The sequence below is a fragment of the Asterias amurensis genome, chromosome 3, assembly GCF_032118995.1.
Source record: "Asterias amurensis chromosome 3, ASM3211899v1".
Taxonomy (NCBI): domain Eukaryota; kingdom Metazoa; phylum Echinodermata; class Asteroidea; order Forcipulatida; family Asteriidae; genus Asterias; species Asterias amurensis.
In genome coordinates, this window is record NC_092650.1 from 7,041,060 (window position 1) to 7,068,279 (window position 27,220).

The following is a 27,220-nucleotide window of genomic DNA, read 5'->3' on the forward strand; positions in this document are numbered from 1 at the left end:
GCTGCGCTAAAAATGCGCATAGTTTATCTGACGTTGTTATCATAAACGAACTTACACTTCACGACAGCCAGGAACGTGCACCAACAAGCGGTCGCTTTGTGTGACACGAACTACGCTAGACTATGCAATGTAATTGATAAAGAGAACGGCCATATTTTTTTCTGACTGAGATCCACGGATTTTTACTACACAATTTCGGAGTTTTCTCATTGTTTTAACCGTCCACCATGGCATGGTTTGTAGTGTTAGTGTCGGCAATTTTAACAACATGTGTTTCTTCTGTGGTATTGGAATCATACGAGCCAGGTACGTTTGGATTTTAACTCTTTTTTTTTTACATTATTGCTAGCCGTTCGTTTTTTGACACTGACTGGCATGACTGGTTTATCGACTGCACAAACACATAAACAACAATACAACGTGTGTGTTTTGTATCTCATGGTATGGTCATTTACTTGGTATGACATTGGTATTATTGATAAGGGTAAGACAGGACTTTGATATTTTGCCGGTGACAGTAAGAAAGACTATTTTGCTGGTATACCGAAAGTAATACTAAGTAATTAATTATAATTGTAGTTACCTCCAGAAGAAATGTTTACAAAACTTCATGTGAAAACCACAGAAAAGAAGGATGATGTAATTTTTATTGTTATCATAATTGTTTGGATAGATTGGGTATATTAAAAAGTTGTACATGTACATACAAAATTTGGAAAAGTTTCCGTATGGCGCCACCACTTTTTCATTCGAAATAAAATAATATAGTATCTAATTTACCTGATTGACATATCCCTTTTTGTAAAAATGAGTGAAAAAGTGGTGGCGCCATACGGAAAGTTATCCCAAAATTTAACTTATTGTAACACTATACAGCACCTCCATGGTACACAGCAAGGTAAGGAGGAATATTCTGATTTTTGTTGGGATGTTAAAAAGGCAATGCAGGATGATGATGTGTCATCATTCAATTTGCGAAGTGTGTCAGACTCGGATCAGAGACCTGAGTAGTCCACGTCCAATCACTCGGCCAGAGTACGGTCATGAGTCCATTTGACCAAACAAAGATTTTGTGATTTAAATTGTAATTAATAGATACCTTTTTATTATAATAAATTAATTATGCACCGTTGTTTTTTTTGCTAAATTGAAATGGTTTTCTTGATGAGTGGTTGTGGTTGGTTACCATTGACATGATTAATTGGGTTCGTGGTAACAGTATGTGTTTGTTTTGGTGTGTAAATTATAATTATAATCTTATTACTAATAATATAAGTCAGCAGTATCTCAAAAATTCATTTGTGAGTGCTATCCATGCGTGGACACAGGTAAACTTGAGGTACACACGCAAACTTGATTCCCCTGCCAACCCATTGGTCAACTCATACCCCTACGAATTCGTAAACTCACACAAACTTGTACGCACGTCAAGGTCAAGAGTCGAACACACACAAACTCATTCAATTTGGAAATAAAAACACACAACCAGGATTGTAGCCACGGTGGGTGGCGGTGGGCGGGCCTGCCCAGCACTGACAATTTCCGCCCGGCACTTCAGCTGAAAAATAGACTGCCGCCCACCACAAAATTTCCCCCAAAATTAATAAAAAATTAAAAGTTCTACTGATATTGATCACATTGCAAGACTAGAATAGTCATTTTTTTTTCGTGTTTTGTCATTTTAAATGCAGTTTGTAATTTTTTTGAGCCAGAATTACGAGCAATAAAAACCTCAAACGTGTTTTCCTACGTAACTTGCCTCTTGCCATCTTGTGAAGTTTTCTTCGTGAAATGTGCCCTGACGTTTTTATTGGACGAACTATAGTACAGTGTGACAGCAGTGCTGGTACCGTGCACATGTACACGATGTATGTATGTACATGTGGTGTACACTAGCGCGCGCTGTGGTAGACCCTAGAGTGCACTACAAGTCTAGTCGTGAGGTTTTCGCGGGGATTTCACACATTCCATGTACACACAAACAGTATCGCCACACAACAGTACAAGGGCTGTGTAAAGTCTAGTGTACGAGTTCGCGTGTCCCGGCTGTAGGCATGTAAACACGTTCGCTTCGCCCACACGTGTGAGCGCGCTGGGTTTTTAACTTGAATGAGATCTGTGTAAATTTTAAGATGGCCTCGCAACGTACGGTAAGCTGGACGACTTTTTTGGAAAACGCAACAAGATGGGAAGATGATATAAAAGTATCTCGTGCAGCTTCAGTTAGTGCTGAGAATGAAACTGTACCTGAGACTATCGAGACAGTTACTCCACCTTCAAAGTTCAAGTTCAACTTTATCGCGGCGGGATTACAACAAGCAAACAGCAGAAACTATTTCAAAAACAGTCTGTTCACAACAAATGCATCACAATTATTTTGTATTTACACATTTTTGTAATAACAATTGTCATTATACTTAAAAATTGTGACTCTTGAATCTTACATAATGTGCATTTGGCACGATTGGAATGTTAATATTTAGCCCTGAAAACAATCCTTACAACAAAGTACGTGCGCACTGCTCGCAATTTCTGACCAAGTTTAAATTTAGCTGCGCCCACCACTAAAAATGTCCTAGCTACAACACTGCACACAACTGGTCAAAAGGAAAACTTCTTGGCTTTATTGTAAAAAAAGAAATCAGTTAATGGCCTGACATTTCAACCCTGTTGTTTGGTTCTAAGCAATTTGCAATCACCTTATTCTATTTACCTCATTTCAAAAAATCTTAACCAACAATGTGTAATTTCTACACTTTGCACAAAAATGGCCAAACTTTTTCTTTATGTCAAAACGATTGAAATGTTTGTGTTCTGCGTATTTAGTTGGTGCGTTTACAAGTAGACCATACATTGGGTACACCACACATTCCTTTGGAGTATGCACTGCATCAACCTCGTTCCCAGGGGTGATCGATCTCGTCGCGCCATTTTTTCCCAGCATGCCTGGCTCGATCATAACCCCCTGGAAGTGTTACCCAAAGTTAATAACTATATAATTACATCATTATATGCATACGTTTCGGCACAAAGAGCTTTTTGAAGACGCCAGCGTTTCAAATTTTGCACGTATATGATAGCCAATCAAAGACACGGATCGGAGTTTCCCTCCCAGGTGTTAGAGACGTACATGTGTTGAGTATGCAGAGCTAGCGGGTGATACGGCGCGCTTCCCATGGTAGCGAGGTTAGTAACAAATAGTCATTTTTTTTTCGTGTTTTGTCATTTTAAATGCAGTTTGTAATTTTTTTGAGCCAGAATTACGAGCAATAAAAACCTCAAACGTGTTTTCCTACGTAACTTGCCTCTTGCCATCTTGTGAAGTTGTCTTCGTGAAATGTGCCCTGACGTTTTTATTGGACGAACTATAGTACAGTGTGACAGCAGTGCTGGTACCGTGCACATGTACACGATGTATGTATGTACATGTGGTGTACACTAGCGCGCGCTGTGGTAGACCCTAGAGTGCACTACAAGTCTAGTCGTGAGGTTTTCGCGGGGATTTCACACATTCCATGTACACACAAACAGTATCGCCACACAACAGTACAAGGGCTGTGTAAAGTCTAGTGTACGAGTTCGCGTGTCCCGGCTGTAGGCATGTAAACACGTTCGCTTCGCCCACACGTGTGAGCGCGCTGGGTTTTTAACTTGAATGAGATCTGTGTAAATTTTAAGATGGCCTCGCAACGTACGGTAAGCTGGACGACTTTTTTGGAAAACGCAACAAGATGGGAAGATGATATAAAAGTATCTCGTGCAGCTTCAGTTAGTGCTGAGAATGAAACTGTACCTGAGACTATCGAGACAGTTACTCCACCTTCAAAGTTCAAGTTCAACTTTATCGCGGCGGGATTACAACAAGCAAACAGCAGAAACTATTTCAAAAACAGTCTGTTCACAACAAATGCATCACAATTATTTTGTATTTACACATTTTTGTAATAACAATTGTCATTATACTTAAAAATTGTGACTCTTGAATCTTACATAATGTGCATTTGGCACGATTGGAATGTTAATATTTAGCCCTGAAAACAATCCTTACAACAAAGTACGTGCGCACTGCTCGCAATTTCTGACCAAGTTTAAATTTAGCTGCGCCCACCACTAAAAATGTCCTAGCTACAACACTGCACACAACTGGTCAAAAGGAAAACTTCTTGGCTTTATTGTAAAAAAAGAAATCAGTTAATGGCCTGACATTTCAACCCTGTTGTTTGGTTCTAAGCAATTTGCAATCACCTTATTCTATTTACCTCATTTCAAAAAATCTTAACCAACAATGTGTAATTTCTACACTTTGCACAAAAATGGCCAAACTTTTTCTTTATGTCAAAACGATTGAAATGTTTGTGTTCTGCGTATTTAGTTGGTGCGTTTACAAGTAGACCATACATTGGGTACACCACACATTCCTTTGGAGTATGCACTGCATCAACCTCGTTCCCAGGGGTGATCGATCTCGTCGCGCCATTTTTTCCCAGCATGCCTGGCTCGATCATAACCCCCTGGAAGTGTTACCCAAAGTTAATAACTATATAATTACATCATTATATGCATACGTTTCGGCACAAAGAGCTTTTTGAAGACGCCAGCGTTTCAAATTTTGCACGTATATGATAGCCAATCAAAGACACGGATCGGAGTTTCCCTCCCAGGTGTTAGAGACGTACATGTGTTGAGTATGCAGAGCTAGCGGGTGATACGGCGCGCTTCCCATGGTAGCGAGGTTAGTAACAAATATTCAGTGACATATTTGTTGGCAACACATTAGTATTATTATAAAACCTTGTTATATATATTAATTTGATAAAAAAGCTGTTGGATTCAAGTCAAGTTTAGGGATCAGGTTGGCTCATTGTTTGTTTTTTTTCTTCCCTTGCCTTTCACTCTGTGGACCCCAGTTCACATCCTACCTCTGACTGTAGAGCCTATGCATTTGAGTCAGTTTTTCAGTTGCTACCTGATTGTGTGGGCTTCTTTTCCCAATTTGGGGTTTTTCTCAATCATGTAGAACTGTACACTTCTTCCTAATTCCTGTCCAACCACAAAGCTTCAGTATTTAAATACAAACAAGTAGGAAACAAAAAAGATTATTAGGCTACTGTTTTCTAATGTTCCCCAAAATTGAAGCAAACATTATTCTAAAAACTCACTTCATAAACTCAATGAAAAGGCACAGCCGTCCTACATGTACAGTACTGTACATGCATGTATTGCTCAGAAATGTTTTTCATCTGAAACCCTGGGATGGTCTCTGTTGTTACATGTGTGTTGATATTAAATCAAAATGTTTTCGTGGTAATTCCATAACTTGCTATATAACTTAAAGACACTGGACACTTTTGGTAACTGTCAAAGACTAGTCTTCTCAGTTGGTGTATCCCAACATTATGCACAAACAACAAACCTGTGAAAATTTGAGCTCAATCGGTCATCGAAGTTGCGAGATAATAATGACAGAAAAAAACACCCTTGTCACACGAAGTTGTGTGCTTTCAGATGCTTGGTTTCGAGACCTCAAATTCTAAATCTGCTCAGGTCTCAAAATAAAGTTTGTGGAAAATAACTACTTATTGTTATTATTATTAAATGCTGTGACTGAGTTGAGCGTTTTCATGAAGTGGCGAATGCATTATTTGCAAGCAGCAGGTCTCCTTTTTGTTTTACATGTGTTTTGGGTTTTTTTTTTAAGGATGTGAAGAGTTAATCCAGAAGAAGAAAAAGTAAAAACTTTTTGGTTTTCTTAGTTTGGCTAGTGTGTGGCCTAATTCAGGCAATGTCCTGTTCCCTAATGTTACCTCATGCACCAAATCGTTCAGCCATTGACAAAGATTGTGATACCCTGTAATGTTGATGTTTTTTGTGCATATAAGTCTTTCTGATAACTTCACTTTGGTAAATTGGAGAAGGATTTGTGACTGTACTGGTTTTAATGTTGAGTTTCTATATTTGTCATTATTTTTGTAGAGAACTCCCAAGTTTTCAGATGTTTGGACAAGGGAAGAAAAAACCTTCAATTCAGTTTTTCAGTCACATACTTGTAGGCTTATTAAGGCAATTGTCATGTTTGTACAATACGCATGTTTGTACAGCTACAGTCGTGGATTTATCCAGCATGCTTTCTTTTTTACACCGAACGTTGCACTTTCAGGATTCAAGCGAAAGAATCACAAAGTCAGAACTGGGAGAAAAAAGGAAAGAGCTGGATTTGCAAAAAAGCAGCATGAACATAGGGTTGTTTATTTTGGCTGAGGTTTCATGGTTAACTGAGTCTATTGTCACCGGGGACAATGGGTGGGCAATTGACATCATTACAAGCTGTCCAATTTGACAAGCTTTTGTCAAAGCATTGCAGGTGAGCAGCCTTTGTGTTCACAAACCTTCAATTTGTATCCTTTGCCACATAAACCAGAGGATCTTGTTTGGCTTGGAATATTAATCCAGCAGCACAGTGCCAAGGAAAGTTGATTTAAGCATCACTGCTGGGTTACCTAGATTGCAGTTGTGTAGACATGTTTACTCTTGCACTCCAGGCCCACCTCTGTTGTACTCTTGCTTTTTTGTCAAGCATAATTTGCTTATTGTGGTAGGCATGTTAAAATGAACATGCACTCATTCTATCCCTTACGAGATTCTTAATTCGTTAACTTTCCTAATTTCATAGGCCTTGAAATTGTTTAAATTTGATTTTTTTGGGGTAGAGGTATGCAGTTTGTTTAGACATTCCCTACGGTACCATAGGGGGCATGCAGGCTACTTGTTTTAGGTTTGGTTTTGCATTGGTACCCATTTACTGTTTCCTCAAAAAAAGATTTAAGCAATGTGAATGCAATACATGTAACATGTTAGTCGGATCAAATTCAACTTTTATTGGGGAATAAATTCCGATGGGCACCCATTTTAGATCAGACATTGGCATTGCTGTAGTGTACTGAGATAGGTCTCTTGAAAAATCCAGGGTTTGTTCCAACACCTTTAAGAAAGAAATATCGACTTCACCCACACCTTTAAGAAAGAAATATCGACGGAATGGTGTATGCATTTATTCAACCCAGCAGCTAAAACAAGACACGCTGTTTTGAATTTCTAGTTCATCCCATGGATGTGTTAACATAACCAAGGGGTAGATTTCCTACGGCTTATTGTTTTTCCTCCCTGACCTAGGTTGCCTGACGCCTTGGTTGGGCTTGGTATTACATTATTTTCCTGCATACGGAGGAAAGAGCAAGGATTTTTAAGGGCCGGCGGACATCCGTGAAATACTTCAATAGTTTTTCTTCAGTGTGTTGTGCACCCCCTTGGAAATATAAATTGTTACATTCATAAGAAGGGGGTTGGTTTCAATTTGGATTTCCTGTCATTTCAAGAAGATTTTTTTTTTTTTTTTTCCCTTCTTAATTTTTTGTGTGAAATTGTAATAAATTTATACAATTTGGAAATTTGTCTTTGTGTAGAAAAAAACCCAAATAGGACTCAAAAACAAAAGTAAGTTGTTGGAAATGATCCTAAATTACTTCCTACTTTGGAAAATTATTATAATGTGGACAGTCTGATGTTAAGTATCGCTAAAATGGTATTTTGATTTCAAAGGATTTAATGTACGTGTGTCAGGATATCCTTTAACATGGATTTTGATACTACTTTGATTTTTATTTGGTGTAGGCCTAAATATAATAATTGTTAAGTGAAAGTATTTTACTGAAAATAAACAAAAAGGGTAAATTATTGTGTCTGATCTCGCCGAACATTTTTTGTCAATAATATTCCTCCATCGACACCTCAGTAACAAACTCAATTGTTACAGACGTTTCTTGCCTGAAGGATTCATGTTTCCTCATTAGCATTAGAAAGGCACTTATGATGCCATGGTGGATGACTGTGTGTGACTCATCGAGGCGGTCGGGGTAGAGGCAGAGAGCGTAAATGTCTTGGTCAACGTCGGGCAAGATTATTCACAAATACACTACTTCTACCACAACTATGCCTTAATATTCCTTGGGGCGTTTTTTGGTTATTCAAGGGTAGGCCAGAGAGCAGTCTGAAGAACCCTTTGTCTTGCTCATGAATCTGTCCTTTGTTTCTTAGAATAGATGTGGAATTGATGGTTGTGAAAGAGTGTTTTTCGACAAATCATGCTACGTTCAAAGAGTTCCAGCAAAATACATTACTGTGTGTAATTATGGTGTTATTATGTTTGGGAGAAAAAAGAGCATAATTTACATTTAAGGGCAGTGGACACTATTGGTTATTACTCAAAATAATTACTAGCATAAAACCTTACTTACATTGTGAGAAATGGTTCCCCCAAGAAAAGTCAATTTCCACGAATTTGATTTCGAGACCTCAGAATTAGATTTTGAGGTGTCAAAATCAACATCTGAAAGCACATAACTTCGCTGGCGAGGGTGTTTTTTCTTTCACTATTATCTTGCAACTTCGATAACCAATCAAGCTCAAACTTTCACAGGATTGTTAGTTTATGCATGTTGAGAAAACAGGAAGTGAGAAGACTGGTCTTTGACAATAGACTGCAAGTCTCGCGCGCACCGGAGCGAGAAAACACTACAAACAAAAAAACTTGTTTTTATCAAATCAAATCTTTGCTTTAAATTATTCTAAATACCAAATTTGAACAACAAAAATACTCATAAGAGCTTGTTTAATTTAGCATTTATGCAATTAATCGATTAAACATGTAGTTTATGTATAATAGACAAAAGGAAAATTCTGGGACAAGGATGACTATTTGATCTAAAAAAATATTTAAACCCCTGTTGCCAATTTACGCCCGATTGTGAAATTATCAAAAGCTAGGTTTTACGGGTGCGCACAATGTTCGCGAGGGCGTTGGATTAATGCGTGATGCAGTTTTAATGGGGAGCTGATGCTTAAATGACACATGAAAAGGCTGTTCACCCCTCGCGAACAAAACAAGCGTCTTCGTAAGGTTTGTGCAATCAGAGATGGGCAAAAATTCTTACTTTTTTTCAAGTAACTTGACCTGAAGTAAAGTTTTCATATCGGTTTTTCATCGTTATTTCGTTGAATTTATTTGTACTTTTATTTTATGTTGTTAATTAGTATTACATTTCCAACAACATATGCAATTTTTATGGTCATCAGTTACGTTAAACTAAAGTCATGGCTGAAACGAAATCTCCCCAACGTAAAACTCCATTAGATTGGGACCACAATATGCGCGAGACTTGCACAGTCTATTACCATTAGTGTGTCCAGTGTCTTTAAGCTTACTTTGTTAGGGTTATATCCACTATTTTTTTATTTCATAAAAGTACACTCTAGACTTTTAATGAAGGGAATAGACAGATTATAAATTTATTTCAACTTCAATTTTGTTCGATGTTGTTGTTTGTTCAATCCATTTACATGTATTGTAAGAATGCCTTGATCTCTAAGGCTACATCGTGTATTATGTTCACTACACTTTAAAATTACTATTTGAACTTCATGTGTATATAGTACTAGAATAATGCAATTTGTTTAAGAGTACCAGACAGTGCTGTTCTACATCATCAGTGTACTATTGCTTTAGGGCATTAGACCACATTCTTGTTTGTAGTGCACTGTGCATAAAGTGTACACAACATGCAGTGTAGCCATACTAGCATAATTAGTTCTATGTACACCATCTGTGAACCAAGAGATTGATTGATGGACAATTTTACCACTCTATTTCTACCAGCATTCCTGTACAAAGTACAAGGCATTCCAGTAAGCTTCTCATGTGGGTTGGACTTCCCATTTCTCATTTGCATTCCCCTGTTTCTACCCCTCCCCTGGGTCTTAAAGACACTGGACACTATTGGTTATTGTCACAGACCAATGTTCTCACTTGGTGTATTCTCAACATATATGCATTAAATAACAAACCTGTGAAAATTAGAGCTCAATTGGTCATCGAAGTTGCAAGGAAAGAAAAAAACACCGTTGTCACACGAAGCTGCTTTCAGATGCTTGATTTCGAGACCTCAAATTCTAAACTTGAGGTCTCGAAATCAATTTCATGGAAAATTACTTCTTTCTCGAACACTCTGTCGTTTCAGAGGGAGCCATTTCTCACAATGTTTTATACTATCAACTTTTCCCCATTACTCATTACCTCATTACCACGTAAGGTTTTATGCTGTATAATTATTTTGAGTAATTACCAATAGTGTCCACTGCCTTTAAGCAGGGAGATCTTTGGGGGTCATGGGTCATCCTCTTTCCTCCCATGCTTTACCAAGCTACCAATTCTCTAAATTGTTTTTGTACACAGCAGGGACACCTGAGTACACAAAGACCAATGGGGTTGGGATTTCCAGTGAAAATAACTATCAGAATCAACGGATTGATCCTCTTTGTAATGCAACTGAAGAAGATGAATTCTGCCGTATTCATGGACTAACAACTTAACAAGCTGGATTATGGGAATTAGGGGTTTAATATGAAAAAAGGGATTAGGGAAGTCCTTACACAACACCCAATTTCCATGTAGGACTACATTTACATTTAACAACCTTCATGTAATTGTAAATTTAGTGCATTGGTTAAAAACAAAAACAAGTGGATAAACACAACATACATAAGTGAGAGTTTGTGTTAAGAAATGCTTTTAAAAATGTAGCTTGGATTATGGATTTAGAGTTCCAGAGTTTGAGAATGATAATCTGAAAAAGCATGATCTCCTTGTAAACAGTACAGTACTACATAGGTTTAGGGACTGTTTTAAAGAGGATACAGGTTTGGTAATTACTCAAAATAATTATAAGCATAACACCTTACTTGGTAACATGTAATGGGGAGAGGTTGATAGTATCAAACATTGTGAGAAACGGCTCCCTCTGAAGTGAAGTAGTTTTCGAGAAAGAAGTAATTTTACACTAATTTGATTTTGAGACCTCAGATTTAGAATTTGAGGTCTCGAAATTAAGCACTACAAGCACACAACTTTGTGTGACAAGGGTGTTTTTTTCTCCCATAGTTATCTCGCAACTTCGTCAACCAATTGAGCTCAAATTTTCATAGGTTTGTTATTGTATGCATATGTTGAGATACACCAAGTGAGAAGACTGATCTTTGACAATTACCAATAGTGTCCATTGTCTTTAAAGAATGTGTCATGGAGGTCGAGTTGTCATCCATAGCTTTCCATGCGTGCAATGTAATTTTACAGCCATTGAAGTTGTGTAAGGATGGACATGTGGTCTTGTTCACAGGTTTTTGGTATGTGAGCAGCAGTGTTCTGTTTTCTCTATGGTTCTATGAACAGAATGTACCATTGCCACCAACCACCCCCCCCCCCCTAACCGTTTAACTTCACCCAAGCCCCTCTAAAAATTAAGACAAATTTACCAGCCTTTGGAGATGTCAAGTTTGTGCTATTTCAAGAGTGTTTTTCGGTGAACAGGTGTATGTACTGTAGATAGTGAAACTGTTGGTAGCATTACCTTAAAAGGAAATTGTCTATGTTATTTACAAATGTTTTTCCTCCTTATTTCCACAGCATATATTCAAGATGCTAACCCCTCCTTCATGTGCTTGCCCAAAAACGTCAGTGATGTCTCGGGGAGGGTCTACTCACACATGAACGTAGAAAGTGTTCCGTACGCGGGTAACAAGGACTGTACATTTACAATTAACACACAGCCCGGACGGCGCATCAACATACGCTTCGACTATTTTGACCTGGCGCCCGGATTTGACAGGGCGCACAACCAATGCCGCTCTGATGCTGACAGGTTGGTGAAGTCTAGGTCAAAGACCTTATTATTCTACAGCCATTAATTGGGGTTTCATTTAACTGATACCCAGTCAGTTTCCCTTTCATAGGTTATTCCTTCATAATTTGTTTTGCCTATCGAGAGAGTCGTATTAATGTAAAAACTACAGAATACATTATTTTTAACGGCCCTAACAGCTTGGTAAAAAGTTCCCTACACCCTGATTGCAGTGCATTCACTCATGTGGGTTGAGAGCAATTTGTTCAATAATGCTTTGTGGGTTCATGGATGTGGGTTCTTGGCAATAGATGTGATAGATGAGAAGACCACATCTGGGCCCAATTTCATAGAGCTGCTAAGCACAAAAATTTGCTTAAAGCATGAAATTTCATCCTTGATAAAAACAGGATTACCACCAGAATTTCCATTTGTTTCATGTTGTCAGTTATTGGTCTTCAGCTGATGTTTGCTTAAACCCTAAAAGTCACTTGGAAAATTGGTTGGTAATCCTGTTTTTATCAAGGGAGAAATTTCATGCTTTAAGCAAATTTTTGTGCTTAGCAGCTCTATGAAATTGGGCCCTGCACACCAGACATTTAACACTTGACCACATACTGAACAATTATCATACATTAGCTCTCTTGTTTGGACTTCCAAACCCAAGGATCTTTAGCTTACTGGGAGACCCCTTTCATGGCCTGTCCATGTTTTATCCATGGTTGCACATCATTTCTCTCTGGTTGCACTAGGCTTTGGTTTGCACCATGTACAATGTAGCTTAGGACTGAAAGGTCATTTGTTGTTTGCATACTTAAAAGATAAAGGGACAGTATTGACTCCTTTAGAAAAAACAAATAGTAATGCAAAAAAAACTCTGATTTCTTTATGCACTTGTGTTGTATGTCTGTACAATGGACATTATGTCAGATCGAAGATGACTGTTGTTCTGAATTCTAACATCCTTGAAAATCAATTTTTCAGCTCACAAATTGTGTGAATGGGGTTTTCTTGAATTAATGAAAGTGTAAATGTAAGGTATTTTAAAGGCAGTGGACACTATTAGTGATTACTCAAAATAATTATTAGCATTAAAAACCTTACTTGATTATGAGTTATGGAGAGAGGTTGTTAGTATAAAACATTCTGAGAAATGGCTCCCTCTGAAGTGACATAGTTTGCGAGAAAGAAGTAATTTTCCACGAATTTGATTTCGAGACCTCAAGTTAAGAATTTGCGGTCTCAAAATCAAGCATCTGAAAGCACACAAGTTTGTGTGACACAGGGTGTTTTTTCTTTCATTATTATCTCGCAACTTCGATGACCAATTGAGCTTAAATTTTCACAGGTTTGTTATTTTATGCCTATGTTGAAATACACCAAGTGAGAAGACTTGTCTTTGACAATTAACAATAGTGTCCATTGTCTTTAATCTCAAATGCTTGCTTATTATCCAAAGTAGCAATTAATTACACTGCACTTCTGTTTTAATGAAAGAGTTAATTAAAAGCTGGCTCCTTTGTCAGTTGCAGGGACAGACAGAGTGAACCAGAAAGTGAGAATGCATTTACTGGGGGGGCCAACACCAATGTTGGTCATATTAAATTCCTATCCAGACGCAATGCACAATTGCTGGAATTCGAAATTGGGACAAGTTTAGTTTCATGTAATATGTACGAATCAGTACAAGCGAGATTGGTTTAATTTTTGTTTTACTAAAGTTAAAAAAATTTTATTTAAGTTTTAGTTTAGTTATTTGGCGCTCATACATATTATATGTATTATGTATGCCTACTTTCTGTAGTACTGTTCACCTCAGAAGAGTAAAGGTAAAACAGGGTATCCTTAAAGTTTTAAATTACGCTTCAGATCAATTTTGAACTAAGATCATCAGGTTTGTGGGTTCTCCGCTCATGCACAAGGTAGTGTCGGTCTGATGCGAATTGCAGCCAAAAATGCGCAAATAACAGCCAATAGGCCTACCTCTTTAAAAATTTTTTTTCTAAAAGAGAAAATTAAGAATGCCAATGTCCTTGTCCTAAAGTTGAAAGCATTCCTTCTGAACGACATCTGCTGACCATCGGGTAAACAACAGGCATGACAGAGGCATGCGTTACCTTCAGAGCATGACAAAGGAGTGTGATTACCTTCATCTCAGCTGGGCTGAATTTTTTTTTTTACAAACATTCTCTTTTTAGGGGGGGGGGGGGCATTGTAGGTGGTTTCTCCCGCCTTCCTCATCACTAACTCTCCCAAATGTTTGACAGAAACATTCGGAAGAGAAAAACCCCAAGTTGCAGCCAGGAAAACCATGTAAATATAGGCCTACAATGTACAATGTATGTACAGGTACTTGGTGTCAAAATGCATTAGTTAGGACTTGATAATTTGCAGTGTTGAACTGCTTGAAACTAAGCTGAAGTTCCATCTGAAAAGTTGGGGACACAATTTTTGACCTTCGAGGGTTGCATTGTACACAATGTACATGTGAATGTATGTTGTAGCACACCCACTTAATCTAACATTAGGTTGGAGACTTGTTATTTTTCCCCGCGTCCATGAGGACTATCTATAATTAGAAAATAAGCGCACCTCAATAGTAACACTTATTTTACCTTGGAAACCTTGCTTAAACTTTGGGAACCACCAAAATTGTTCATTTGAATCCTTCTACCATTGCAGCCAAAGTCTATTTTCCAACAGCAACAGGATCTTTCCAAATTGAAATGGTTCATCAAAAAATGAAGGACAGAGTACCCAAATCAGAATTTGTTTCATTTCTACTTCTAGAACCATGCACAACCAACCAGATATTTGATGATGATTGACATACACTCAATTCATGCATTTATGCTAATGACCAGCTAGTAAATGATTCAATGAAAGCGCCAATTGGATTAATACAGTAAATCTGGATGTCATGCATTTATGCTAATAACTCTGTACATGTTCTCTGCATCATTTTAAGGTGGTTGCACCCCCAAGGAGATGATGATTCAGGGTTCAGCGTAGAGTCGTACGCAGAGACATTTCAATAAGCAGGGCAGGGCATGATTCAGTGTTTACCTATTTGGGCAGGACTGTACACGTATACATGTGGATGCTGTGAGAAACGGCCTGGGAAATAAAAATGGTTGTCGTGTAGGAACAATTATGATAATTTGAGTTCGTAGTCAATCCCTCAATCAGATGTTTTCATTGGCATTGGTCTGTGTGAACTGATCGTTTAATATAATTCAAGATGATGAAGGACCGATGCTAGTAAGGCGTGCTAGTGAACGCTTCATATTGATTTCTAAGGGCACCATTTTCAATTGCATTCATTCAGTATCATTTAAAGCTTTCATTTAGCATCATTAAAATGGGTCCATTTGATTTAGGTACTCACAAGAAATTTGACATCTGTGTAGCAGGGGGGGGTACGTTCTTGTGCAGGGTCAAGATTGTTTTTTATGAGCCTGGCATTAATTATCTTGTAATACGTGTACTTCATTACATGTAATCCTAAAAAGAAAAAATATTTCTTTCACAAATCAAGAAAACAGCAGACAAACAAAATGAAGACCCGATGTTGTTGAATTGCTTTTAAAACTTGCAGTTGGATACACCTAATGTAGTCAGGAATGCTATTTCTCCACTGTAAACAGAAATCCTTTTTTTGTTTTACCCCCCAACCCCACCTTTATATTTTTAATTTGTTTATATTCATTTTAAGACAAAACCATTCTGAACAGCCAGATTGTAGAGTATTACATTTGTGGTATAATTGTGGTAAACAGGCTTCTCGCTGGCAAGCTTTGCGCTCACAGTTCAGTTGAAATACTATTGTATCCATGTTAGATCAGTATGAATATTAAAATTTAATGCACAAAACCACTGACAAAACCTGCACCATTTTTTTGTCTTATTAACCACATTACCAGCGAACATCATTTCATGGTGTTTTTAAATACTCTGATAGGAATTTTATTACACTTCTGAGTGAGAGACGTGAGATCTTGTGTACAGTTGTAAGCCGTGCACATTGCTTGGTCATATTTTATTAAAATGGCTGCCTGTGAAACAATTTCAGTCAGCAATAATGTATGACCAGAGTAAATATGGGATGTCATTTAAACTTCCTTTAAGTTACATAGTACATCACTTTATAAAGTATCCAATATATAATGCTACAATGTAGATGGGTTTCAGGGGTTATGATCGAGCAATGCATGCTGGGAAAAAATGGCGCGGTGAGATCGATCACCTCTAGGAACGAGCTTGTGATCGAGTTCATTATGTATTTTAGTGTCCTGGTTCGACCCTGCACTCCCTGTCAAAACCAGAAGTGTACATTAAAATATGGAGATGTGTAATTTTAAGGGTGTTTATGTTCATCATATTATTATTTGATTGAACTTGTTACCTACTGCTCACAAATAGCTGATTTTATAGCCTATGTTTTCTGACTTCACTAAAAAATCAATGTCTGGGAACAGTGCTACCACATTTTTTCTTGTGTTAGCCTTTTGGGGGATTGATAATGTTAAAGGAACACGTTGCCTTGGATCGGACGAGTTGGTCTATAAAAAGCATTTAAAACCATTTGTTATGAAATGTATATGGTTAGAAAGATGTTGTAAAAGTAGAATATAATGATCCACACAAGTATCACTCAAAATTGCACGGTTTTCTTTTTATGTCGCCAACTATCACGGTCGGCCGTTTATGGGAGTCAAACAGAAATAGCCGACTGTGTTATTGGACGAGGTAAAAAGAAAACCATGCAATTTGGAGGCATGTTTGTGTAGATCATTGTATTCTACTTTTACATCATCTTTCTAACCAATGCATTTTATAACAAACGGTCACAAAACGCTTTTCAAAGACCAACTCGACCGATCCAAGGCAACGTGTTCCTTGAAAGACAATAGACACTAATGGAATTGTCCATGACCAGTCTTCTCACTTGGTGTATCTCAACCTATGCATAAAATAACAAACCTGTGGAAATTTGAGCTCAATTGGTCATCGAAGTTGCAAGATAATAATGAAAGAAAAAACACCCTTTGTCACACAAAGTTGTGTACTTTCAGATGCTTGATTTCGAGACCTTAAATTCTAAACTTGAGGTCTCAAAATCAAATTCATGGAAGATTACTACTTTCTTGAAACCAACATCACTTCAGAGGGAGCTGTTTCACAATGTTGTATACTATCAACCTCTCCCCAATACTCGTAATCAAGACAGGTTTTATGATAATAATTATTTTGAAAAATTACCAATAGTATCCACTGCCTTTAAGTTTTTACAACTTCAGTATCATGACTTATTAATTGCCTCCACACTACAATGTCAGACAAAGTAAAAGTATTGCCACCCCATTTCAAATCATTCAAATACTCTCCCTTTGTACTAGGTTCATGGTCTATGAGTCGGGCAACATCTACGTGATCAAGAATGGAATACTCCAGCCAGAGATGACGTACTGCGGAGGCACAGGCATCTTCCCTAAAGACTACCAGTCCTACAGCAATGTGGTGACCATTCGATTCCTTACAGATGGCATAAGCTCAGCGGATGCTGGTGTCAAGCTAGTCTACACCTCGTACAAGCCACCACAGGGTAAGCCAAGCCCTATCTTGGGATCTGAAATATAGAAATATGCTGGTTTCAAGGGTAAATGTACTTTTTTTTAACAAAAAACACAATGTCCACAGATTTACATTAAACTTACACAGTTTGAAGATTATGATGGTAGAAAGCTTCCCTTGAAATTTTACTTACTGAGGTGCTGTAGTTTTTGAGAAATGAGTAAAAGTAATAATTTTCGTCTCAGTTTTAGCATGTAAAAACGTATTAACGTAAAAACGTCTTAACGTTTTGGTATAATGTCATAACTGGTTGAGGGGATTTTACATGCTAAAATCTCATGAGACCAAAATTATTTTGTGACTTGTTTTACTCATTTCTCAAAAACTACACAACCAGTTAGTTAGTAATATTTGAAGGGAAGCTTTCGACTATCATTATCTTCAAAACATGTAAGTTTAATGTAAATCTGTGGACATTTTGGAAAAGTACCCGAATCCTTTAAAGGTGAATAGTTGATGATAGTTTCCCAAAATTTGAAAGTTGACAAACAAGTTCCCTTGGCAAAATCTATTTCCCGAGGGAACTAGTTTGTCAACTTCAAATAACGAGGGGAGCTCATATTGACTGTTCACCCGAAATAAACCATGTTATATATATTTTACTGTACTTCATACATATTCAGTTACAGGAACAATATTATTTGGAGCAAGTAAAGTGCACCATGATAAGTTTGTTCATGTGTTGGATGTCGCTAGAGCAATGTTCGTGCATGTGTACAATACCCAGGGAACAGTTCCATGATCGTAAAGCGCATGTCAAGTAGACTATCGCCCGGGCTGCCCCGTTACGCACTTGGTAAATGCACACTGGCCAGCCCCCGATTTTATGAACGCTGTGATGCGCGGCAGACGCAAGTTGCGACCGGTTACACGTCGTAAGTTGCGATGCGTATAAAAACGATTCCATCAAAGTTACGATGTGTCGGATACGTTTAAGTTCCTTGACAACGAGGAAGAACACGTCGTTAGTTACGACTACCCAAGGGTTGTCATAAGAATGCGATGTTTCATGTGGTTATGCACAAAATGCATTAAAGGACACAAAATTACCACACGTAACTTCCATGAACAAATTGGGAAGACACCAGAATTTTTTTGAGTGTCTGCTATCATGAATGAACTATAATACATGACTGTTTCATGAACAAGTTGTATACAACATAAAACAGCCGCAGAACTTTAGCAGTTCATCCTCGTCCAAAGGGTTGTTTTTATTATGAGTGAAAATGGTTTGAGTTGCGACTCGTCACGCTTATGACGCGTTTGGTAAAATGGATTGTAGATCTCATCGCAGCCGCGACAGGTTTGAGGTCTGCGACGCATCGCAAACCCTACGATGCGTCGCTACTTGCGATGAGTTTCGTGAAAATACGCAGGCCACAGAGGTCTTGACCTTGGTGCCCCTTTAAAAGTTTCCCCTTGGAAGTGATTTTCCAATGGAAGTGCACTTTGCAAAATAAATATGGCCTTGCCCTTTCAAAGGTGAAATTCCAGGCCTGTGCAAGTACAATGTAGACTTACGCCCGAGCTGCCCAAGTGTTAGTCTACTTGAATGCGCATTTACCTTGTGTGTGAATACTCGTGCGCGCGCTTGGTACAGTAGGTACATGTGAAGCAAAGATATCAACTGGCACGTGATGTTGAATGGACCTGTGAGAACTCGACTCTCGGTCATGAATATGTGTGAGGTATAGTAATATTGTTTAGTACAAAAAAAGTTCCCATTGTAATTGTTGTTTCCATGGTAACTATTGTTTCCATGGTAACTATTGTTTCCATGGTTACTATTGTTTCCATTGTAACTATTGTTTTTACAGTACATTTTCTTTCACCAAGCAGTTATCGTGTGTTATAGTTGTGGTGAGAGATCGTTTACTTTTGCAGCTCCTTCATTGTGGAACAATTAACCAGATCATATTAAACCTTTCTCCATGACTGACTTTGTTAATTTGGAGTTTCTTTTTCTATTTTTGTGTATTTCCCAGAAGGCTCCGATGACTGTTTCCGTTGCGTAGACAACAGTATGTGCATCGATGAAGCACTGACATGTAATGGTGTCCCTAACTGTAATGACGACTCAGATGAAGCTCATGCATTGTGCATGGCAGGTAAGATCAGAAACTAGGCCAAGAATTTCACTGGTTAGAGGTCGGGCTGCTTATTCTGCAAAGGGTGCACAGGATCTTAAATTGATACTTGGGGATATGTTTAAAGGCACTGGCCACTATTGGTAATTACTCAAAATATAAGTTAGCATACAAACTTATTTGGTAGCGAGCAGTGGAGAACTGTTTATACATGTAGTATGAAACATTGTGATACACGGCTCCCTCGGAAGTAACAGTTTTTTAGAAAGAAGTAATTTATCACTTAAATATTTGAATTGAATTTGAGACCTCAGCTGGGGTCTCGAAATCATCTGAAAGCACACAACTTGTGCGACATGGGTTTTTTAACTTCCATTATTCTCTCGCAACTTCGATGACCAATTGAGTCAAAAATTTCACAGTTTTGTTATTTTATGCATATGTTGAGATATACCAAGTGTGAAAACTGGTCTTTAACAAATTACCAAAGGTGTGCAGTGCTTTTAGGGGGCTCCAGAGCAAAGACAGGGTCATAAAATCTGTGTGATCTAAGGACAAAATGAGGTTCAAGACAAGGCTTAACTGTTAGTTTGACTAGAATACATTTTACAACACTGATCATGTTTCTTAAATTACCAATCAGTACAGTCTGAGCAGAAATGGTTGGGGATTTAACAGGAGTTGATGCAAGTCAGATAACATTTTTAAGCAGAAGTACCAAACTAACAACACCAGTCAAAATAGACTCCAACATACAATGAACTGTTCAATTTGCATGATGCCTACCAAGCGCCACTCTATGATGTTGCCTAGTAGATCTTGCTCATCATGGCGCCCTGAAAGTGTCAGAAACCTTGCACTGCCAGCCGTGATTAATTGAAAAGGGATAGAAACATCAGTGCTGATCAATATTACAACATGTATCTAACAGGATTGTTTCTCTCTGTTTCCAGAACCAAGTAACTTCATTGAGATCGGGATAGAGAGATTAGGCCTTGGTGTCGTGGCAACGATTGGTGGTGCCATCGGCCTTCTCATCCTAATCATCTTCATCACCTGCATCGCGTGTTGCTGCTGCTGCCGGAAAGGTGGAGACGACGACTCCAAGCAGTATCGAACACCCCCAACTCCTCGGCCAGGTTCTTACCCATCCCACAACTCCAATTACTCTTCATACTCGTCTTCTGCCTCGACGACAAACGGCATGCCTGGGGGGATGCATCCCATGCCGGGACTACACAGCCGGATGTATGAAGGCCTGCACGGGATGAATGGCAGCGCCGCTGATCGCAGCATGAACGGCAGCATGAACGGCATGAATGGCATGGGGTCCCTCCCCCACCAGCACTCGCACCAGCACCTGCCGCAGCAGGGCTACACACACCCACACCAGCACAGTATGAATGGGATCAATAGGGGGTCGCCGTACCCCAACTATCCGCCCATGTACCCCTCACTGCAGAACGGCGGATACAGCGTGGCGTACAACCACGACAACGGGCGTATGGAGTTCCCCCACAAGGTCTAGACGGTGGAGGGGGTAGAGGAAAGAAACCTTTCAATTAAAATTGATCGTACAAATAAAGGGATCAAGCATTTAAGCGCTCTGCCATAGGATGCCATACAGGGTATTTATTACTTATTATCAAATGTCATCTTTGTTTCTGTTCTCCTGCCTACAAACTATATTCCCCCGATCATAAGTTGAAAGTTTATCCACAAACAGTTAAACAGGTCTTTCAAAAATTGATACAGTCAGACAATGTTGTCTTTACTTTAGGATTAAGTCAATTTGCAATTTTCAGAATCCACATTCTTATGGATGCCATGCGGAAACTTATGCAAAACAATCAACAGGGGACCAACCAAAGCATACAATACATTGTATTTCGGCTTGGTATCTTGTTTTCTGTTGACCATAACTATTGCCGCTGCTTTGTAAGCCCATACAAAATTGTAAAGCAACTTTGGTCTATTACTAGATTGTCTCTAGTTTATTTCCTCAGCCCTTGTAGTTTCACTCCACTGAAATATTTTTAATTTGTTTTTTTTTGTACAGTGTGTTATCCTACTGACACTTTCTCTTTATGTGTTCATCAATAGTTTCTGTAAATCTCGCACAAAAAAATCTCATAAATCTTAATTTAGAATATTATGAAACAGATCGGTGAACAAAAGATGCACAAATAATTATTCCAAACCATGACCTGCACCGAATAAATTTCTTTTAAAGGAACACGTTGCCTTGGATCGGTCAAGTTTTTCTTTGAAAAGTGTTCTGTAACCGTTTGTTATCAAATGGATATGGGTAGAAAGATGTTGTAAAAGTAGAATACAATGGTCTACACAAATATGCCTCGAATTTGCATGGTTTTCTTCTTACATCGTCGACTTACACGGCCGGCCATTATGGGAGTCAAATTTTTGACTTGACTTCCATTAATGGCCGACCGTGTTCGTTCGCGACGTAAAAGGAAAACCGTGCAATTTTGAGTGATACTTGTGTGGATCATTGTATTCTACTTATAAACAATTCTAACCATATGCATTTCATAACAAACGGTGTCAAACGGTTTTTATATACCAACTCGTCTGATCCAAGGCAACGTGTTATTTTAACTTGCACAGTATTGTTGAGATTACCTTCATGAGGCACATCATTTCCTTTGCCTGAATCATGCACCCCTCATAAAAAGACGCGACTGTGATTTCCGCTATACCACTTGGGCCCAATTTCATAGAGCTGCTTAAGCAAACAAATTTGCTTTGTAAAATAAGATTACCGGCTAAGACTCCACTCAATTGTTATGCTAAGTAAACAACAGCTAAATATTAGTCACAAGCAATGTACATGGCATGAAATTTTTGCCAGTAAAATGTGTAAAAATAAGCAAGCTATTTTCGTGCTTAAGCAAATCTTTTGCTTAAGCAGCTCTATGAAATTGGGCCTTGGTATCAAACCTTACGGTAACAGAAATGGGTAACAATCAAATTTAATAGGTAACAGAAATGTTTGTTTGTATAGCGAAGTGAATTTTTTGGGTCAACAATTACTGCGTTTTTTTATTTCCAGGTGTAGAAGCATTTATGCTGAAATAGATAATACGTGTCTAATATCATTACAGATTTATACACACTTTTGTGCTGCAGGGGAATATAGAAATGATTGATGAAGCGCCCACGTGGTCACTGTGGCAAACTTCAATACAACCGTGCTACTTTGAATGAACACAAAGTTACCCCCATCTTTCTTTTCCTTTTTTTGTTTCTTCTCAAATTAATTACTTATTTCTATCAAGGTACTTGCTGAAACTTCTTTTCTGTTATTTCCCTTTGTGTACGGGTAAATAAAAAAATATTATAGCCAAGAAAATAAAAGTTACGTAAAAGTAAAATACAAATTTGATATTGAATTAATTTGAAAAATTGTTAATGGATTTTATTCATATAGCCCTAGCATTTTACCAGTATTAATTGTAACAATTCTTGTCGAGATTGTGAAAGTATTCAGTTAATGTATTTTTCTAAAGCAATGCTTAACTTAAAGCCATTACACACTTTCGGAACAGAAAAGAAAGAAAAAAGTTCACAGATTTCCAAATAATTTACAGGGTTTACAGTAGGTAATGGTGGAAGGCTTCTCTTGAAATAGTATTTCATAAAATGCTTTACTTTTTGAGAAAACGTTTTAATAATTATCAATTCTCGATATCGAGAATTACGGATTTATTTTAAACACGTGTCATGACACGGCGAAATGTGGGTGGGTTTTCCCGTTATTTTCTCCCACCTCCGATGACTGATTGAGCCTAAATTTTCACAGGTTTGTTATTTTACGTACAATTTGTGATACACAAAGTGTGGGCCTTTGGAAAGTTCTGTTTACCAAAAGTGTTCAATGGCTTTAACCTTTGTTAGTTATAAACTTGACAAAGCATCGCATGTGTATTGGTAGTTAGTGGTATATGTAGGTTGTATTCATTCCATAGAGTTATATATAAGAACTAGAGGGCGCACGAGTAATGCTTCGTGCACAAAAGCCACGGGACCGCAAGATGACAAGCGCGTCATTCTGCACGCGCGTTGAATATGAAATACAAGTTTGAGGTCTTTTTTTATTGAACGCTCACGCGATGGTGTTTGTTCAACTTAAAAAATGGCCCCACAAACACACGCTGTGAGATGCCAGTTTTGTCAACTTAGAAAATGGCCGCCTGGGCGCATGCCGGGGCGCGTATATAGGCAAGTGCGCTCTCTAGTTCTTATATATAACTCTATGATTCATTCAGATATATTATTGCAAGTTGACGATGACAGAGAGAAAACTTGTATTATTTCATAAAAGATTCTAGCAGTAGACAGCACTCAGCCACACAGCAGTAAAATTAGTAAAATTAGTAGTTCAAACTACACTCTGCTATGCGGTTATATTTAACTTATGTTGACAGTGTTTATGGAACGGAGTAAATACTTGTTGATTTGAATAATCCTCTGGGCCCAATTTCATAGAGCTGCTTAAGCAAACAATTTTGCTTAAGCAAAAACACCCTTGTATAGTAAAATCAGATAACCGGCCAAACTCCACTCAATCGTTATGCTAAGTAAACAACAGCTAAATACCAGTCACAAGCAATGTATATGGCATGAAATTTTTGCCAGTAACATGTGTAAAATAAGCACGCTATTTTCGTGCTTGCAGCTCTATGAAATTGGCCCCTGATGTTAGACAATAGAATAACAGGTCTTAAAGGAACACGTTGCGATCGGACAAGTTGGTCTATAAAAAGTGTTTGTAACCGTTTGTTATAAAATGGATATGGGCAGAAAGATGTTTAAAAAGTAGAATACAATGATCCACACAAATTTGCCTCAAATTTGCAGGGTTTTCCTTTTACTCTGTGGACTAACACGGCCGGCCATTTATGGGAGTCATAAAAATGTTCTCCCAATTGCCGACCGTGTTAGTCGATGAGGTAAAAGGAAAACCGTGCGTTTTCTAGGCATGTTTGTGTGGATCATTGTATTCTACTTTTACAACTTTCTACCCATATGCTTTTCAAAGACCAACTCGACCATCCAAGGAAATGTGTTCCTTTATTGAAATACCATCAGCAGCTATGCTTGTTTGACTGATTGTCAATCTAATTAATTATAAACATACTACATAATCTTCAAGGCGTAACTGTCCCGTAAAGTATTCATTAAAGGTAGTTGTTGTTTAAAATACAGGGAGGGGAAAAAAAGAAGAAAAAAAAGTGCAAAATGAGAAATTACATGAGTGACGCTTCTTGCGTATCAGTGTTAAGTAACTGTGTACACATTGTCACATTATCCATTGCTGTATGTAAAGACAGTATTCGCTCGGCCCCAGCGGCCAGTCTATCCAGGACTGCTGGGATGGGCTAATCGCTTGCACAGATTCTTGTTCAGGAAGTAGGTCATGCGTACAGTGCATATATATATATATGGTGCAGTGTGTGAGTGTGACGCATGATGGGACTGCGCATTATTAACCCAATGACAGTGCATGATACGTTTGCCCATCCCAGCGCCTTTGGTTAAAGCAAGGCGCTGGGGATGAGCGAAAAGACAATAGGGGACTTTTGGGACGCTAGGTGGCAGCAGGCTTACCAGGTAAAATCCATTGTTTTCGGTAATGCCTGCATGCTCAGAACTACGTAAACAATGGCAATTTACCTGGTAAGTCTGCTGCCACCTAGTGTCCCAAAGTCTCCCATTGACCCAAGCACTGAAAGCTTGTTGTTCGGCACATTTCTCATTATTTTGTTGTGTAGTGTTGGTATGTATCTATAACCCTTCGCTCACTTGACTAAGAAATGATGCCACAAAATCAGTAAGTAGCCTCAGGTCTAAGGTTCGCAAATAAATGACCTTTGACCTTGTGTAATCTGTTTTTAACGTAATGATAATTATTATTATATATAGTAATCACGATGTGAAATTTTTAAGAGAAAAAGCATTGCACATGATAATATGCCAGTAATCACTTTTTGTATTCAAGGTGCGCGTGTGTTTAGAGAATGGCTATATTTTTGTTAGTTATTTACTTACTGTCAGCAGCACTGTAACATTATTGGACAACATTTCTTTGAAAAGTTGACACAGACTTGGGCCTAGGTTCCTCTAGGTCATCATAAAGGTTGGGTCACACATTGGTGTTTTTGTGTGAATGTAATTCAAAACAGACAAAATTCGCCTGTGAAAATTTCTACTCGCTGAAAAAAACAGCAAAATAAAATGGTCACAGTATTTTTACAAGAACCCCGAATAACAGGGGTACCAACTGCATCTCTTGTTGATCCAATCATGAATGAATCTTAATCTTTAGAAATCTGAGAACAATCAAAGCATGAATCGATTCTCAATTTCAAATGTTTTGGGTCGAAAAATTATCCAAGAGCATTATCCGAAAATTTTCCAAATAGTTCAAGCGAATCCTTTTCTCAAAATAGGTTATACTATCAACATCTTCGGTGCTTTCAGCAAGTAAAGTTTTATGGTCATCTTTGGGATATTTACCAATCTATGACCCTCCCTTTAAAGGGAATGTACACGTTTGGTGATTGTCAAAGACCAGTCTTCTCACTTGGTGTATTCCATCATAACCATAATAACAAGCCTGTGAATATTTGGTATAGATTGGTCATCGAAGTTGGGAGAAAATTATGATAGAAAAAAAACACCCTTGTTTGACAAAATTGTGTTCTTTCAGATAGGAATGAAAGACTTCTGGCTAGAAATCTTTCATTAATTTAGTGAGAAATTACCTCTTTCTCAAAATCTATGCTACTTCAGAGGGAGCCAAGTCTCACAATGTTTTATACTATCAATAGCTCTCCACTGCTCGTTCCCAAGTCAGTTTTTAAGTTAATACTTGTTTTGAGTAATTACCAAACGTGTACCTTCCCTTAAAGCCAGATTCCCACCACTTTAAAATATGAGAAAGAATCACAGGCAAACAAAAATAGCTATAGCTTAATAAACAGTGAAGTAATGTTTTGGGGTTTTTTATTTTTTCTTCTGGGAACTGGAGTTGTAAGCTTACAAATTACAAACAAAGGTTATCATTTTTTTTTTTAATACAATCAGTGTGAAATAGTAGGATCTTTGTTTTTGTACTTTTTACAAAATGTACTTTTTTGCACATTTTTTGAAGAAAGAATTTGCATGCATTGTAGAAATATTTAACTGTTTATTTTGTAGATTTGTAAAAAGGGAACTGCTTACGTGTTGATTGCTGGATGACTTGGAGCATTTTACGACTTTAAGATTCCATGATAACAACCACTTTTTTCCAAAGGGCTACTTAGCTTAGAAAGTGTTGGTATTCATCGTGAGGGTAGATTACTATCTAACTTTGCAACAGTTCGGGTAATTGTAATCAAGGTTTTCTAGTAACGCTTAGCTCAAGCACTCTTCAAATTATATTCAAATTTACATCTAAAAGACCTGCCGTCGATTTCACAAAACTCTTCCTAACTTAAGACTAATCTTAGGACGAAGGACGAGTCCCAACCCTGCACTGTAGCATGCAGACCTTAAGATTAATCCTAAGTTAGGACGAGTTACTTGTCCTAACTCGAGATAAGACGAGTGCTAACTCTTTGTGAACTCAACGGCTTAATCATGCTGCTCACCATCCTTGTCTTGCACCTTGTATACAATAGCATCCGTAAACACCCTAGACAACCAAGAGGTACCTGACTTTTTTCCCTTCAAGCCTCGGTTTGGTAATACTTTTCACAATGGGAC

The 27,220-nt window shown here is 38.0% G+C and overlaps 1 protein-coding gene across 1 annotated transcript; it reads left to right on the plus strand.

Moving 5' to 3' along the window:
• Window positions 1–122: 122 nt before the first annotated feature.
• On the plus strand, window positions 123–27,220 carry LOC139934696 (uncharacterized). The gene is made up of 5 exons (XM_071929057.1): window positions 123–306; window positions 11,513–11,747; window positions 17,126–17,331; window positions 19,346–19,468; window positions 20,401–27,220. Exons 1-5 carry the CDS (start codon window positions 228–230, stop codon window positions 20,973–20,975), a joined length of 1,218 nt encoding a protein of 405 aa, XP_071785158.1. The 5' UTR covers window positions 123–227; the 3' UTR covers window positions 20,976–27,220.